This window comes from Clytia hemisphaerica, unplaced genomic scaffold, assembly GCF_902728285.1.
Source record: "Clytia hemisphaerica strain Z4C2 unplaced genomic scaffold, Clytia hemisphaerica genome assembly, whole genome shotgun sequence".
NCBI classification, from domain to species: Eukaryota; Metazoa; Cnidaria; class Hydrozoa; order Leptothecata; family Clytiidae; genus Clytia; species Clytia hemisphaerica.
Window position 1 is genome coordinate 21,137 of NW_027104072.1, and position 18,516 is coordinate 39,652.

Genomic DNA, 18,516 nt, shown 5'->3' on the forward strand with positions numbered 1-18,516 from the left:
GCAAGATCCTTTCATGTAAAGTTAATCCTTCCAAACTGAAGTCCCACCCATGGTGCAAAGTTGTATCGACATCTGACACTGACAAAGCCAAATCTTACTACTTCAAGAAATGCACGGCAGAGATTCAACACTTTCTGCCAAAGAAAAAGTATGAGAAGATTTCAAGGATGAAAGATGGAGTTCTCATTTACACCGGAAGAGTCTTAACATGTGATGACATCACTGTTACCGGAAGATTTACAAAGGCAATGAAAGATCTCTCATCCACAAGCTTCTGCGTCCCCTTGGTTGATAAACACTCACCTGTTGCATACGCCATTGTTAATGACGTACACTGGAATGACCAGAATGCTTCTCATCGGGGAATAGAAACAACTTTGAGAGCCGTACTCAGACATGCTTACATATTGGAAGTTAGATCAATCATCAAAGCTATCAAACGATCGTGTCCTAGATGCAGGTACCTTTAGAAGAAAACTATCGAAGTTGCTATGGGTCCAATTCCAAGCTCAAGACTCACTGTTGCTCCTGCGTTTTACATGTGTCAAGTTGATCTATCGGGTCCATACAAAGCATTCTCTCCACACAACAAACGAGCCACGATCAAAATCTGGCTTGTAGTATTTTGCTGCTCAACTACCTCGTCAACTTCAATTAAAGTCATGGACGATTATTCTACACCTGCTTTCTTACAAGCCTTCATTCGTTTCGCCAGTGATGCAGGCTTTCCAAAAACCCTCTACTGTGACGAAGGAAGTCAATTGCTCAAGGGTTGCAAAGATATGAGACTGAAATTCAAGGATACTGTGAAAGTCGAATTCAACTCATGTCCAGTAGGTGGCCATAATTTCCATGGGAAAGTGGAAAGACGAATTCAAGAAATCAACAAGTCATTAGAACGAAGCATCTCCAATGAACGTTTATCATTGCTTCAATGGGAGACTTTGTCCTCTCAGATTGCCAATTGCATCAACAATCAACCTATTGGGATCAGAAATGAAGTTTCAGATTTCGAGTCGATGGATCTACTCACCCCAAACAGACTTCGCTTAGGACGAAACAATGAGCGAAGCCCTGAAGGAGAGATGCTAACAACAATTCACCCAAACAAAATCTTGGATGCCAACCAACAATGTTTCGACGCATGGTTTGAAGTTTGGCTGTCAACTCATGTACCCAAGCTTTTGTCACAGGAGAAGTGGTTCACTTCAGACGGACAACCATCAAAAGGAGATATCGTGCTATTTCTCAAGCACGAATCCAACATCAACAACACCTATCAATATGGGATGATTGACAGTGTCCACAAGGGCAAAGATGATGTCATCAGACAAGCAACTGTCAAGTACAAAAACCATCAGGAACAAGCATTTCGACTCACCAAACGCGCCATTCGTTCACTCGTTCTCATCAGATCGTTTGATGAGATTGACATTATGAAAGAGCTCGGTACAATGGCTGCACTCGCTGACTCTCGTTTCCACTGGAGCAACTGATGATTTCGTCGTTGCAGCTATTCCAGGTGATGTATTACGAAAGTAATTACGAACTTGTTGCTCTCCATGGGAGAGCCTCGATAAAAATTTAATGACTTTCATTTGGAGATCAAGTTAATGACCATACGATGGAGAAAGCTATTAATTTTTTGTAGGCGTTAGATTCTTTTTATACTTTAGAACGGAATCTTTTTTGCAACTTTTTGAGATAAGGTTGTTGAGAGTTGACGATGTCAACATTTTTTGTCTTTGATTTCATGTTTGATGAACAATATTGATAACTTTTCACTGTCACCTTGAAATTGTGGTGTAGTGTTCTTGAGACGTTTTATACACAGCATTTATGCAGTCGCACGCTGGTAAGATAATATTTCATTTTATTAAGTTTGATATTTTTGCCCTATTTTCTAGACTTAGAATACTTGGCTTGTCAAACAATATTTTCTATTTTCACTGAGATTTGTGAATATTTATTTTATCAGATTGAGGACAATTCTTGATTTGATTTTGTACAAGTTTTGATAAGATTTGTGACCAAAGAATTTTCTTTTGTTCTTAGTTTGAACGCACTGTTACAAACACGTCACGTACTGACTCGTCTCAATTCGCTGTTCCCACAACAGACCACCATAGACGACTTGTCACTAATTAATTAGCTAGATCGGAGAGAGCACTTGAAAATAAATATTAAAAATAATTAAGTTAAAAAGATGACTTATAGTGACTTTATTGAAAATCATTGGAAACGTTTTGCGTAAAAATTGAAAATAAAGTCTTGGTCTAATTTCATAAAATTCCATAATTCTAGAAAGATTTCGGACCAATCAAAATTTAATGTGGATGAATGCGTTTTCCGCAGCCTATTGTTAAAAGCTATAAAAGTCATGTATACTAATAAGGGGACAAGAANGTGAATCAGCTACATAAATGTAGAAGTCGAATTCAACTCATGTCCAGTAGGTGGCCATAATTTCCATGGGAAATTGGAAAGACGAATTCAAGAAATCAACAAGTCATTAGAACGAAGCATCACCAATGAACGTTTATCATTGCTTCAATGGGAGACTTTGTCCTCTCAGATTGCCAATTGCATCAACAATCAACCTATTGGGATCAGAAATGAAGTTTCAGATTTCGAGTCGATGGATCTACTCACCCCAAACAGACTTCGCTTAGGACGAAACAATGAGCGAAGCCCTGAAGGAGAGATGCTAACAACAATTCACCCAAACAAAATCTTGGATGCCAACCAACAATATTTCGACGCATGGTTTGAAGTTTGGCTGTCAGCTCATGTACCCAAGCTTTTGTCACAGGAGAAGTGGTTCACTTCAGACAGACAACCATCAAAAGGAGATATCGTGCTATTTCTCAAGCACGAATCCAACATCAACAACACCTATCAATATGGGATGATAGACAGTGCCCACAAGGGCAAAGATGTTGTCATCAGACAAGCAACTGTCAAGTACAAAAACCATCAGGAACAAGCATTTCGACTCACCAAACGCGCCATTCGTTCACTCGTTCTCATCAGATCGTTTGATGAGATTGACATTATGAAAGAGCTCGGTACAATGGCTGCACTCGCTGACTCTCGTTTCCACTGGAGCAACTGATGATTTCGTCGTTGCAGCTATTCCAGGTGATGTATTACTTATTTTCATTACTGTACATACTCTGATACTACCGTGTTCGTGATTTTACAAGATGACGTCGACGCTTCACATCGACGTTACAGGCATTCAAATTTGACATCGGTGATTTACAATATCGCTGACTGAGCAAAGCCAACGTTATGCATGAAGTCTCTATGTTGAGAACCTATGATAACTTCTCTGAAGCGAGTTTATTTAGATTTCATTGTGTCAACTCGTTCAATTGGATGTGCAACTCGTTCAAATTTCGTGATGTGCAATTTCGTGATCGCTTCGTGATGTGCAACACTCGTTTCGTGATTGGCAACACGTCAATTTCGTGATGTGCAACACTCGTTGTCGTGATGTACAGCACTCGTTCAATTTCGTGATGTGCAACACTCGTTCAATTTCGTGATGTGCAACACTCGTTCAATTTCGTGATGTGCAACACTCGTTCAATTTCATGGTGGGGAGTGTCGAGTGAGTAAACGTAATTATCGATGAAACCCAAATTCTCAAGGGAAAGTAATTACGAACTTGTTGCTCTCCATGGGAGAGCCTCGATAAAAATTTAATGACTTTCATTTGGAGATCAAGTTAATGACCATACGATGGAGAAAGCTATTAATTTTTTGTAGGCGTTAGATTCTTTTTATACTTTAGAACGGAATCTTTTTTGCAACTTTTGAGATAAGGTTGTTGAGAGTTGACGATGTCAACATTTTTTGTCTTTGATTTTATGTTTGATGAACAATATAGATAACTTTTCACTATCACCTTGAAATTGTGGTGTAGTGTTCTTGAGACGTTTTATACACAGCAGTGGCACGCTGGTAAGATAATATTTCATTTTATTAAGTTTGATATTTTTGCCCTATTTTCTAGACTTAGAATATTTGGCTTGTCAGACAATATTTTCTATTTTCACTGAGATTTGTGAATATTTATTTTATCAGATTAGGACAATTCTTGATTTGATTTTGTACAAATTTTGATAAGATTTGTGACCAAAGAATTTTTTTGTTCTTAGTTTGAACGCACTGTTACAAACACGTCACTGACTCGTCTCAATTCGCTGTTCCCACAGCAGGGGGTTGTTTTTTTACTTTCGCATGATGGGGACACAATAAAAGTATATTAAAAGTATAATCGATGGAAAGCTAGATAAATTTTGCATATGCCTCTGACCTTACTTTTTGTTTAATTTGTCCGAGTCAATTTTTATGAAGGAGAAAAAAGACAATTTTTTGGTACATACGAGGCTATTGTACCCCCTGAAAAGATTAAACTAAAAAATCGAAAACAGGGTCTGATTGGGAACTCGATGGGGAATTCCCTGTGCTTTCCGTCAGTACCAAACATGCAAGGGTTCCTCTTAGATTTTTTCATGCGAAACTCAAAAAACATCATTTTTTTCACTAAATTGACAAAATGGATGGTTTTAAAAGTAAGAAAAATGTTTATTGTCCTTGAGAAGGTAAATTTTCCTTTTTGAACACTTATTCAATAAAACTAGAAAGAGTTTTGGTGTCGGAAGGGTTTAGATATTGTAAAATTTGATTTTGCAATGGCTTGTGAGTTGTGGCTCCCAAAACCGCCGGAAAAAAGATTCGCGGCCCTTATTGTGATTGAGTCATTGTAAGCTGTTAACAGAGTCTGTAAACCGAGAGGTGAGTCACTGAATATTGCAATGTCGTCAGCATATTGGACTTCTCTGATAAAATAATTTTGTTTTGGCTTTGAATCTTATTAAATCAAAGAGATCACCATCATAACGAAAACTAATCTTTATGCTGAACCGATGACCAATGTTTTCGTACGCAAGAAAGAAAAGTACAGTAGCATAGATACCATAAAGAGTGGGTGCGAGTTTGCAGCCTTGTTTTACGCCACTGCGGTATTCGAACGGTTCCGTAAGGGTTCCATCGACTATAAGACGAGCGTTAACTTGGGTGTATAGACTTCGTATGAGTGTGACGAGTTTTGGAGGACAGCCAAGCTTTCCCAATATCTTAAACAAGAATTCTCTATTGACGGTATCCAACGTCTTTGTGGAGTCGACAAAGATATGCTGGTGTTGCTTTTTGGTTTTCTCCATTAGCTGTCTCAACGTGAAGATTCCATCGATGGTACTTCCGCTTGAACGATAACCTGATTGTGATTGTGGATAGACCTTCTCAGCTTTGCGTTTTAGCCTTTGCAAGAGGATGTCGGCAACGCACTCCTCTTGACACGACAAATAACTGGGAGGAGTATTTCTTTCCCTAAGGAACATCCGAACAAACTGAGGGAGTCAAGTCCGTCAGTTCCGCACAAGGAAAGGAGCATCAGCATACCCAGATTCCACTAAACACGGTGCAGGAGGCACCAGAAGACGAAAACAGAAAAGAAATACTACTGGATGACGATAGGGACTTTCTACATGATAAAGATCAAATAATTACACCCGACGTCATGGCCATCGGTGAAGGCCACGTCACTGCCACTTTTGCACCAAGCAAAGCCGCCCCGTCAGAATTTGGGGAAAGCTGATGGGACGGCTTTGTCAGTTTTTAATCGACAGTGGGGGAGCCATTAGTTCCATCAGCGTTGATCTTTGGAATGACATAAGCGCAGGCATACCAATGACACCATCAAAGACAAATCTACCAAACCTAGTGACGGCAAATCAAGAAGCCTTGGCAATTAGAGGAAGTATCACGCTGCCATTGGAAATAGAGGAAGAGCGTTACCAAGTGAAGCTCTATATCATCGAAGGGTTAAGTTTCAACGTTGTCCTTGGTCACGATTTCTTGATGGGAAATAATGGGGTAATAAATTACAGGGATCGAAAACTATTCTTAGGAATTGATGGTCCAAAGAGACGAAGTCAGGACGAAGAATTCAAACCAGTGTCAGTGCGTCTTCTCACAGACCAACCAACAACGATTCCATTGTTTTCGAAAAAGAAAAAAACAATCCAACCCTTGTCGGAACTCATTTGATAGTTTGCTTATCGATTCCCAACAAATGATGATTACCTTTTTGAACAATCAGAAGAGTTTAAAGAACAAACAGGTATATCTATCAAATTTGCTATGCTTCGAGGAGGAACTAATCTTGTTACGTTAAGAATGATCAGCATGAACACTGAACTTATCGGAATACCGGAAGGATCACAATTGGGGACACTCACAAAGATCAAAATTGTTCAACCTATTTCAGAAGCTGTGCCAGAAAGAAAAGATACTCATGACGGAGACAAAAAGTCATATCGAAAAAGAGGCACAGATGAAAAAGGACCGAGTCAATCACCCAAATCAACATCCAATGCCGTGAAGGTGAAAATCAACACTTCCGGAGATCGGCATCACACCTTTAGTAAAACATATCATCCACACTGGCGATGCTGCTATCAGACAAAGACCATACCGTGTATCACCAAAGCAACGAGAGGTCATTGATAAAAAAATGGATCAGATGATCGCCAGAGGATTGATACGCAAGTCTACGAGTCCTTGGGCTTCGCCGATCGTGCTTGTCCCAAAACCTGGGGGCGGCACGAGGGTATGTTTTGATTATCGAGCCGTAAATAAAGTCACCACACCAGATAGTCATCCACTACCAAGAGTAGATGACTTATTGGATCATTTGAAGGGAGCCCGGTATTTTAGCAAAGTTGATCTGAAGAGTGGGTTTTGGCAGGTTCCGATGGAAGAATCTTCCTTCCCTAAAACTGCCTTTTGCTCACATCGTGGCTTGTATGAATGCGTCATAATGCCAATGGGACTGAAGAATTCGCCCATGACCTTTGAGAGGCTGATTGAACATGTACTAGCAGATGAGTTATGGAACTCGGCGCTGGTTTATATCGACGATATAATTATTTATTCAAGTTCCTTTGAAGAGCACCTCCAACATCTGAAATATGTTTTTGATAAACTCACCGAAGCAAATCTTCCGGAAAAATGCGATCTTGCTGAATCGGAAGTCACTTTTCTTGGTCATATAGTAACCCAAGAGGGAATCAAACCTAACGAGTAAAACACACGACGAGTCAAAGAATTCCCAAGACCTACTAATGCGAAACAAGTCAGAAACTTTCTTGGTCTTTGTTCATATTATCACAGGTTTGTCAAAGGATTCAGTACCCTCATTGCACCTATGTACGAATTAACAAAGTTAGGAGTCAAGTTCGAATGGAGCCAGGCATGTGAATCAGTATTCAACATGATGAAGACGATCTTGACTTCGGAGCCTGTTGTCGCACTCCCAGATTTCAAAAAAAGATTTTATTTACAGACAGACATACGGGAATTGGCTGGAATCTTAGCCAACGACACGATGATCTAGAGAAAGCAGTCATCTACGGTGGACGAATGTTATCAGAAACTGAGCAAAGATTGTCGGTAATTGAAAGAGAGGCTTTAGCCATCGTTGTAGCAGTAAAGAAGCTTCGCCCTTATCTGCAAGGAAAACAATTTACCATACTTACGGATCACAAACCTCTCAATTACATTCTCAATACTCGTGATGCTTCAGGCAAGCTTTGCCGGTGGAGCCTACTCCTTCAAGCCTATGACTTTGTGATTGAATACAGACCAGGAGCAGAAAACGGTAATGCCGATGGATTATCACGGATTCCTTGGGAGCAACTCAAAACAGAAGCCAGAAGAGATCCAATGGTAAAGAAGAGAAGCAACAGAAGAAAGATAAACCAGGAACACCCACGTGACGGGAACCAAGTGACAAACGACGCTATTTGGTCATTTATTGGTCAACAGGAAGAAGGAAGACAAGGAAGTGAAGGAACAAATGCTGTGACAGCCATCACTGAAGAGACTTTCGACAAAGATGAAATCTCAAGACATCAGATTGCAGACTCCCTATTCAAAGGTAAGATCGATTATCTCAACAGTAAACTTCTACCAGAAGACAGACAAACAAAGAATTCCATTTTACAAGACATCGACAATTATCTCGTTGACGACGGGATCTTGTATCATATCTACAGTCCTAAGACAACCACGTCGGAGGGACTCTGGAAACAACTTGTCATCCCCAAGAAGTTCCGTGCTGAGATTATACAACTAAACCACGACGAGCCAACCGCTGCTCACTTTGGCTTTGCGAAAACCGCAGATAAAATCCGCCGACGATACTATTGGCCCGGAATGCTTAGCGACATCCAGGCGTGGATAAACACTTGCATTGTGTGCCAAAAAGACAAAGGCACAAATTTAAAGAAAGCACCACTGTATCCTATTTCAACTGGAGAAGTATGGGAAGCCCTGCATTGTGATGTTGTGGGTCCATTCCCAAGAACGGACGCAGGGAATCGTTACGTGATTGTTTTCATTGAACGCCTTACCGCTTGGCCAGAAGCTTTTGCAACCGCATCCACTGAAGCTCATGTTGTGGCAGAATTGCTCCTTCACCACATTATTTTCAGATTTGGAGTTCCCAGGGGGTTCGTTACTGATCAGGGCAAGAATTTCTTATCAAATCTGATGTCTGAAGTATGCAACATGCTAAACATAAAGCAAATAAACACAACGCCATATCACTCTCAATCAAATGGAACTGTAGAAAGGTTGAATATTACACTGGTAAAGGGAATCTCTCATTTTGTTGCTTCACGTCAAAATGATTGGGATATGTACCTCCCATCAGTACTCTTTGCTTACAGAACGAGCACGGATGCTTCAAGAAAGGAATCTCCATATTATCTAATGTTCGGAAGAGAGGCAACATTACCATCTGATCTGCATTTCAATCCCGGAAAGAAGCTGTCACCCGTGATCGAAGATCATCGAGAACGAATCGTCAAACAAGTCAAAATGGCACAACAGCTAGCGCAAGAAAACTTGAAGAAAGCGCAACGGAAGGACAAACATTATTATGACAAACAAGCTTCAAACATCGAATTCAAAGTTGGAGACGAAGTGTGGCTGCATAGTACCGCTAGAAAAAAAGGTTTCAGCCCAAAATCGATGGCCAAAGGGCTAGGGCCTTTTCGTATTACAAAAAGATTGTCAGAAGTGAACTATGAAGTAACCAATCTGCTGAACAAAAGAAAACCAACAGCAATCAATGTCAACAGATTAAAGTCGTTCATAGATCCAAATCTACGTATAATGGAAGAAGAAACCTCCGAAGGTGAATCAGAAGAGGAATTCATTGATGTGCCAACCCAAGATCCACAAGATCCACAAAGGGATCCAGACCAGAATGAGCAACCAGTCAGAGACGAAGAAAAAGTATCAACTTGTCAGGTCAAAGAATTTGAAGGAGATCAACCCGACGAAGAATTGGAAGGCGTAGAGGGACCATATGACGAATCATTGTCTCAAGATCAAACTGTTATGGAGGAAGAAATGTACATGGTAGAAAAGATTTTGGATATGAAATTCAAACGAAACAAGAGGTACTTCTGGATCAAATGGGACGGCTTCTCGCATGAAGAAAACACCTGGGAACCTGAAGAAAACTTAAATGCGGAGTTGGTCAAGAGATTCCTAGACCCCAATTTATCGATTAATACCATCTCATACAGAAGAAGCCAGCCCACTTCGCTAAAATGGTCACTATTTCTGGTCCTTATGTGCATGCCAATAATATTTGGATCAAGACTGGGAAATCTCTACGATTGCACCACCACTACTCCACTAGGAATATACGAGTTCCCAAAAATACCTACATGTACTCATTCTATGACAAAAAAATCAGAGCTTATAACGAAAGAAATGGAAGTCTTTAAGTATTCGCTTCACTCACTTTAACATCCATTACTGCACGTTATACAAAACCACCACAATTTGCGATTGGAAACCAAGAGTTGCTTGGAGCAGAAAAGTTTCCTCCAAAAAGGAGACGTCTAATTCGGAGGAAATATTTATCAGTCCATCTGATTGTATCCAAGCATTCAATAAGAAAACATACAATGGAAACCCTCTTGAAAGAAAAAGTGGACATCGTTTTGTCAGTACACACCCTGATGGAAAAGTGACTAAATGCAAGTATTGGAAGAAGACAACGTTAAAAATCAAGGAATTGACCCTTAGGACCTTCGATGCTCAAGTCATTATTATTATTATTATTATTAACGAATATTTATTCAGGATGATTACTTTTCAGTTCTAAAAATGTACAATATTTACATAAATATATAAAATAAAACTGTTTTCCGTTGCAGTCCTGATAAAATATAAAAAGCTAAATCAAAAAATATAATTAATAAATTAGATAAAATATTGAAAAAATCTAAAAGGCTAAAGGCACTGGAGAAAAAAGGAAAGAGAAAATTAAACGTAGGGCTAAATGCATAGACCAGAAGTAAATCAAATAGTAATAAACTTCGAAGACTACGGGAAAGTAGTAATGGAGTTAGAAAAAATTTGATCAGACTACACAGTGCCAGGGTAAAATAATTAATCTGAACCTAAAAATTCTCTGTGATATACCTAAACTATTGACAATTTTTGTAGCACCAAAGTAAAAACTTAGCCTCGATGCTTGCAGTTTGATACTAGGTAGCTGTAATAATTTGTTATTGTTCCTTGTACCACGATCATGTTTTATCACTTTAAAATAATTATCAAAAATATCATGTTGGTACACTTTCTTTACACAATTTTTCACCATTGTGAAAAGTTCTTTCTCCATCAAAGATTCAGTCTTTTTAACTGAAGGATACCAATGATCTTAGCTGCACGACGTTCAAGAGAAGCAAGCTTTGATTTTTGCCCCTCATTGAAGGTGGTTTTGATCGAGCAACTATAAGTCAACAGTGGGACAATCATCAGTTCATAAATTGATTGTGCAGCACTGGCTGTCAAAATTTTTCGAACACCAAATAACAAACGCAATCGACCTTGGGTCACGGAGTTAACGACGGTGTTGTTGTACTTTATCGTAACTGTTTTTCCATACCTTGCCATTCGTTGAGCAGTACCTAGCAACATTACCTCAGTCTTACCTTTCTTGAAATTTAGTAAAAGTTCTTTCTCCTCACAATATTTGACAATGGTTGATAGATCTTTATTGAGGGCAGTTTTGATTTCATTTGTTGTTTTGGCACCAAAATAGATAACAGTGTCATCGGCATATTGGATGATTGAAGAGTGTTTGATAGAATCACAAAGGTCGTTAAAAAAGACAATGAAGAGGAGTGGCCCAAGAATTGACCCCTGTGGGACTCCTGATGTGATAGCCTCTTTTTCCGAAAAGAGGCTATTGATTTCAACACATTGGGTACGATTGAATAGATAGTCGGTGATCCAGGCTAGTTCTGGCCCAGAAACACCATGTAATAAAAGTTTTTCAATGATCAAACTGTGCCCCATTGTATCAAAGGCTTTAGAAATATCTAAAAACAGACATCCAACAAGAAGTCCATCTTCAAAGCCTCTCCGCACAGAATCACACAGGAGGGTAGCAGCAAGTTTGGTGGATCGTCTTTTTCGAAAGCCAAACTGACAGTCTGAAAGAAGTTTATTGTCTTCCAAGAAAGAATATAACTGCTCATGTACTGTTCTTTCAAGCAGTTTTGACAAAATCGGTAATATTGAAATAGGTCTATAATTTTCGACAAGATCTACGTTTCCAGACTTGAAGACTGGATTAACTTTTGCATTTTTCCAAATGGTGGGCACTGTACTGGTCATTAACGATAGGTTGGTGATGTGAGATATCGGATCAGCAATCTGCTCAGCGCAGTCTTTTAACATATTCGGCGGGAGTGAATCCATACCAGTTGCTTTGTTACGTTTTAATTTGTTTAAATGTTTTAAGATATAGCCAGGAGTGATGAACGAGAACTTGAAAATACTTTTAGTTCGCAAGGGACGTTTCCGGCCGTAGCTCCACGTATAGTTTCTGAGTGGAAAGCTAATTGACTTCATCTTTTTCACGATTGTAGAAAAGTAGTTTGAAAATTTATTAGCACGGTCAGTGGTTGGAATGGTGCCAGATGAAGCAGAGTGTTTGGATTTTGCTGGAAAAATTGATTTAATTGTTTTCCAGAACTTTTTTGGGGATACACGGTCATGTTCATTCAAGGTATTTCGATAATGAGCCGACTTTGCTCGACGAATAAGATTGATGCAGCGATTCTTTTGACGTTTGTATTCTGCCCAGTGAGCGTTTGATTTAGAGCCTCTTGCTTTACGCTCGACTTTGTCGCGAATGTTCATCTCTGATTTTATATTATCGTTTGACCATTCACATGGTTTTCCTTTGATACATTTTTCGACGAGAGGTGCATGTCGGTCGAAAGTACATTTCAATTCAGATGATAAATATTCAGCAGCTTTGTTCGAATCAGAGACGTTACTGTAGATTGGCAACCCGTCGATTGATTGAACGTCATTGCGTAGATTAACTGGATTATATGCTCTGTAGTCTCTGCATTTGATAGTGCGGTAACTGTATTTAAAAGAATTTATCTTACGACAACAATAAACGAAATCATGATCACTGAGAGATGTAGCAACAACACATGAAGTTGTGAATGCCATTGGTAAAGAAAAATACATTGAACAACACTTAACCAACAGCAAATGCCCAATCGAAATTTCAAAAGGACAATCATACGGCTCTTGTACCATGAAAGATGCACAAAAAAGTGCCCTAGTTTGGAATGGCCCACATCATCCAGCAATCGATTGACATTCACTAGGAAAACATGAAGTAAAGCAAATGGAGAGTCATGTTCTAATTCCTTCTCTCAAAGTTGGTGGAGGCATCCAAAATGAATATGGCGAAAGCAAAACTACTCTTTTGCTTGATAACGGTCTATTACTAAAGGACCCAGTGATGAAAGGAAACATGTTCGAGGCCCTTAAAGACATGGTGACTGCATTTTCCAAACGAATGGTATCCGACACTCTTGGACCTATCCTACAAGCTCACATTGTGCGTACCCTTATTAACCAGAAATTGGACATTATTCAAGAATGGGAAAGACTTTGTTTCATACAACAGGAAGTGTCGAGAATTCAACAATGGATGATAGCAGTTTTTCCTACAACTGCAGCCCGATGGATTCACCGAAAGAGTGGAGTCACCGTCCACATCGTCGGAGAAGCCCTTCAAGTACATCGCTGTTTGAAAATTTCAAACTACCGTCTGATCACCAATCAAAGAGTAGGAAATTCATGTTACTTCGATATTCCAGTAAAAGCACCCTATCATAACCAAGTTAAATTTTTACGAATTATGGATCGACAGGTAGTAGAAAAATCTCACAAAATCAACTGCTCAGCCAGACCTCCTATTACGTATTTACAAAACAATGAACGTTCATACGATGTAATTGATCAAAAAGGTAATGTCACAAAGACAGACGCAAAAAGGCAATTCCATGGATCCGAATTTGTGAAATTGGAGAAGATAAGAGGATTCGACGCCAGAATGAATCAAAAACCACCACAACATTTAGCTCCTTATTTTATGTTAAATATATTCTCCGAAATACACGATGCAACGGAAGAGGTCAAGCAGTTACAAATAGAACGAGGAAATGGCGATCTCCTGACTGGAATTGGAGTTGGACCTGGAGGAGCCCTGCAAGCAGCTGCTGGAGGTACCAGCCAAATCATAGGAGCCCTAGGAAGCGGTATTGAAGGTGTTTGAACTGGAGTAGGAAATTTGGATGAAAAGATAGTGACCTCGCTGGGTTCAGCCGCGAGGAATATCATTACTTCTACTGGTGATGCAGTGGAATCAGCTGGGAAAGGAATTGAAAAATATTTTTAATATCTTTGGTGGAATCGGAGGAACAATCAAATGGGTGGTACTACTCGCTCTGGTTGGTGGATTTGTATACTTGAACCAAAGTTCAATTGTTCAATTTTGCAAAAGAAATACTAAGCAGGAATTTTCACCTCAAGAGCAAGAAAGTTCAGACCTTATGGACCCACAAGATGAAAGGAATATCTCACGAAGACCTAGGAGATAACGACACCATCATCACCGTCAACACACCTTTCATTACCGAAAACCTTGTGGAAAACCTTGTGGAAAACCCGTTCTCAGACGCGTAGGTGACACAGTGAAAGTAGAACCATCCACTAAAGATGTTTCACGTACGTTTACCAAAAAGGAAAAAGAAAGCATCCAAAACGACAGGTACTAACAGTTTCAAGCAAATCTGCTGAAGAAACAGAAAAGAAATGTGGGATCAAGACAGAAGTATTCATGGCAATGGAATGAGAAACAAAGCCCTTTTTGGCAATAGTTGATACGGGATCAACGCATACGCTCCTAAATCAAGCGGTCTGTGAGGCTGCAGAAATAGTACCGTTTTTGACAAATGATATTAAAACAGAACTTTACTCAGCCACAGGGGAAACAATAGAAGTCAAAGGATGTGCGTTCATTCCTGCCAGTATCACTGATCGAAATTCACTCAAGAACTATGAATTTTTCGTCGTTCCAGATCTAGAAGCAGATGTGGTCATTGGAATGGACATACTAGAAACGGAAGGAGCTATCATTGATTTCCAGAGGAAGACTATAATGAGCAACAAAAGATCGAAAAGCTTTGTGACCAGTTCTTTTGAGAAGCCTAGTCGGATTTCTAAAGCATGGAGAGTTTTGTTGATCATTGCGTTGATGGTGACAGTTGCTACGCCGACGTTATACGGATTGAGCCTCTACAAAGACGACTATGTTCTAGTCACAAAAATGAACTTGACTCGATCACCCACAATAATACAGACCAGAATCATGTTCAGAACGGGAAAAGTGCTATCTAGTCTAACAAAACACATTGTCATTTTCGAATTTCCAATACCAGAGGTTGCTTATCCTTTCCTCGAAACAAGACCAGGTGTTATGGCATTGGGAATATTCAGCTCAAAATCGAATACAACACATAAAAATGACACCGCTGAATACAAACGCTTAAATGCTAAATGCCGTATTCGAATTCTACACTGATTTAAACCAAAATTCAATTTAAAGAAGAAAAAGAACTGTATATATTTGCACCTTTTCGTTGAAAATTCACTTTACTGTACATAGAAGAACTTTGTTGTTTGTTTTGTCGAGTTGGGTATATAGAGTATGAGTGAAAATATCGCTATGGAACCCTTTATAGGTACTGGATCGGGTCCGTTGAAATTACGAACATTATGCTTTGTGAAGCTAATGGATATGGAAGTTAGAGACTTCCAGAAAAAGATTGCAAAAACTCTGACTATTGAAAACCAACGTAGATTGCTAGTGAGAGCAGCTAATGATCTTACTTCTTACCATCCAAATCCACCAAATGATGTAACTACGTGGTGGAATGGCTACCTTGCAAGAAGGGTATATTTTTACTACTGCCAGCTAAAAATAGCCCCCATCATGTATAAAAGATGGCTGAAACAGGTCAAACCGACAATCGTCCACATTTTTGGTATGGGGAACCCTCATTGTCAAAATAATGGAGGAGGAAGGACGAAGAGATGTCTCAAACCTGGCGTTGATGGAAAATGACTTAACGATCATCCGAGATTGGAAGGATTTCAACCCACCACCTCAAGATGCAAGAAGGAAAATAATTTATTGCGAAAAACCCCACATTATTGACCTACACCGATGGGAAAAAATCGATATTTTTACTGATGACGGATGGCCGGACCGGCCTTTGTGAATGGAGAGACTTTGATTCAAAAGACATTTTGTTATTTTGTGTGTGAGCGAAGTCATTTTATGTATAAATTATATAGAAAAAAAAAGTATGCTCGCTTAAAATTTAATTATATTTAGTCTAATATTTAACTTCAGGTACTCAGTATTTAACATTTTATTTTGTAGGAATTCATTTACATTATGTAAAATGAACACTAAATTACTTAATATTTTCTAGGATTATTTTGTAAATAGAAGCACATTGACGTAAAAAAAATAAAAATAAATAAAATAAAAAATGAAATGGTATGAACTGTAGCAGAGACGAAATTTATAAAAATGATTAATAGAAAATGGTTTTGATTGTCAAAAACTATGATGAAAATTACGAGGAAAATACTCGTAAAACGTGAACATGAATTTTTTTTGTAATTGGGACTGCAAAGCCCACAGTAGTCTCACGACACTGGGCAAGTGACATTACTCAAGTTGAGCGCGTTAATTTTTTTTCGAATATGGCGATACATCCTATTTATTTTGTCATGCAGCGGGGATCAACTTTTTCGAATCCGGATAGAACTAATTGCTTGCTAACTTATTGCTGATGGATGACGATAAATAATGAAGAAAACGAGAAAATGATTACGTTATATTACGTTATATTCAGAGAATGTGAAGTACACATTTGAATTTAGACTATTGGAAAATGATGAATATGAAATAGTGCACATGAAGAAAACGAGTTTGACAAAAACTGAAAATAATGACAATTGAAATGTAAAATGTGTATGGTGACGAATTTCGTACACTTTAAACTTTTTGCTACGATTTAAATTTAATAACGAGGACGTCACTCAACAAATGATGGAGATGAGGCAGTGTACTAGTAAAATACTTAACACTAGTAAAATCTAAGGGGGGAAGTATGTGAAATATTGATGAACTACAGATGAGTCAGCCAAACAGCAATTCAGCCCTTAAACACAGCGACGCAAGCAGTATCACTAAAACATTTATGAGCCTCGGACTCGTGAGTAAGTCTAACCGCAATTCACCATCTGAATGCACGCTTGCAACTTGTCCAGTGTGACAATTGACCCCAGGCTCTAGATTCATTCTTCTCAATACCCTATTCAGAGCTAGTCCATAAATACCGAAATTCATTTACTCCCAAACAGTCGGAGAGTGGACACGAAAAACATCAGACGGCAGAGCTACGGAAGGAGAAGCAGAGAAACTAAAATATTTTTTATCCTTATAACTAGATAATTATGAGATCATGTTGAAAGAAGAACTAGAAATAACAGCCTAGCTCACCAGTGTCCAATTTATTAAATATCCAGCTCAGGAATATATTGATGTCTTAAAATTGAGGATTGCTAAGTTCTACATCAGAGCCCAACGATCCAACATTATTTTAAGCATCACAGTATCGTCGAAAGCCGATCATTTTTTGGGATTGGGTTAAGGTCATATTTACCGATAAGCTCGTTGCGAATTGCAAAACCTACACCAGCTTCTTTTCTCTCACCTCCACTCCAAAAAATTTTACCGGTTTTCTCAACAAGATTTCCATTTCCAGGACGTCGAACTTTACTTAGCTCGCAAATATCTATAGATGCTTTGTCGAGTTCTTTACAAATGATGGCTGCGGCACGTTCAGGTCGAATCGAGCAACTGCTGTCGTTGGTTGTTCTTACATTCCATGCGCCGAGCTTTAGAAAGAGTGATTTGCACAGATTTCGCTTCTTGTTCACCACGGCCGTGACCTGTAGCGCATCAGTTGCCCCGGATGCGGTAGCACGATCAGTTGAATTCAAATTTATTTCCATCATAATATCAAAGCGAGGCTGCACCTACGATGACGAAACTAAATGGTGCGCGATAGCGTCCATTGGCAGAAGATTGTGTTAACCAGTGACACAACAAATTTGAGACGACTGCACAATACCTCTGTTGCTTTTTTGCCAGGGATGTTGCCGAGTTGACAATGCATTCCTGCCGCGTGCCAGAGATATTGCAGAGCTGATAAAACGTAACTGTCGAGTGCCGGAGCTGATATCGAGTTGATAACCAGAACCACCATTGTCGTACCCTGGCACGGGGGGCTTCGGGTGGGATAGCAAAAGCTATCAGAGAACACAGCCCCAACTGTGAACACCCAGGTTAGTGGAGGGAAGGAGTTGCCTTACTTCTCCATTCTTAATCGATACACCGACGTACATATCGAGGACTTGGGTGAGGGGAAATTCAAATGTCGGTCCAGAAAAGAACACGGGCGTGTAATTCAGTGTCGAAAGACAGTAATTTTTTAAATGAGCAGTGAGTAACAGCAACGGGAAGCCTTCAAAAATATTAAGGAAGAATTTGCCCGAAAAAGTAAAAAGGACCAACAATTACTACTAGAAGGTCACCTCGCAGTGACTGTCGACACAATGTTTAGTCATTTTAGATTAGTTTGGCATCAGGTTTGCTGAATAAATAAAAACATAAAAAGCTTTCAAAATTGGGCATTGAGAAACTTTCCATCAACGTCACAAAGCTTAATGACGGACGAAAACGGCGAGGTACTTAAAAGTATAGGCGAAGCAGTGGTAAGTTACAAATGTAGGATCGTTACTGATTATGAAGTCCATTTGGGTATGAAACTAAATGGGAAGTGTTATCAGCACTTCCCAGTGACCACTAAAAGAAACAACATGACTCTCTCTCTAAGAATAGGTAGGAACCTGCTGGCGTGATCTAGGTCCATTAATTGTACTAAGTGTAAAAAACATACC

At 39.3% G+C, this 18,516-nt stretch overlaps 1 protein-coding gene across 1 annotated transcript; it reads left to right on the forward strand.

The window, feature by feature from the left end:
- The first annotated feature begins 491 nt into the window (after positions 1 to 491).
- Positions 492 to 1,496, forward strand: LOC136812496 (uncharacterized). Its single transcript, XM_067068996.1, has one exon. The coding sequence runs from the start codon at positions 492 to 494 to the stop codon at positions 1,494 to 1,496; it is 1,005 nt and encodes a 334-aa protein (XP_066925097.1).
- Positions 1,497 to 18,516: the final 17,020 nt, after the last annotated feature.

Bases quoted from the DNA above. Each gene is read 5' to 3' on its own strand.
- LOC136812496 (XM_067068996.1), top strand. From the start codon at position 492: ATGGGTCCAATTCCAAGCTCAAGACTCACTGTTGCTCCTGCGTTTTAC.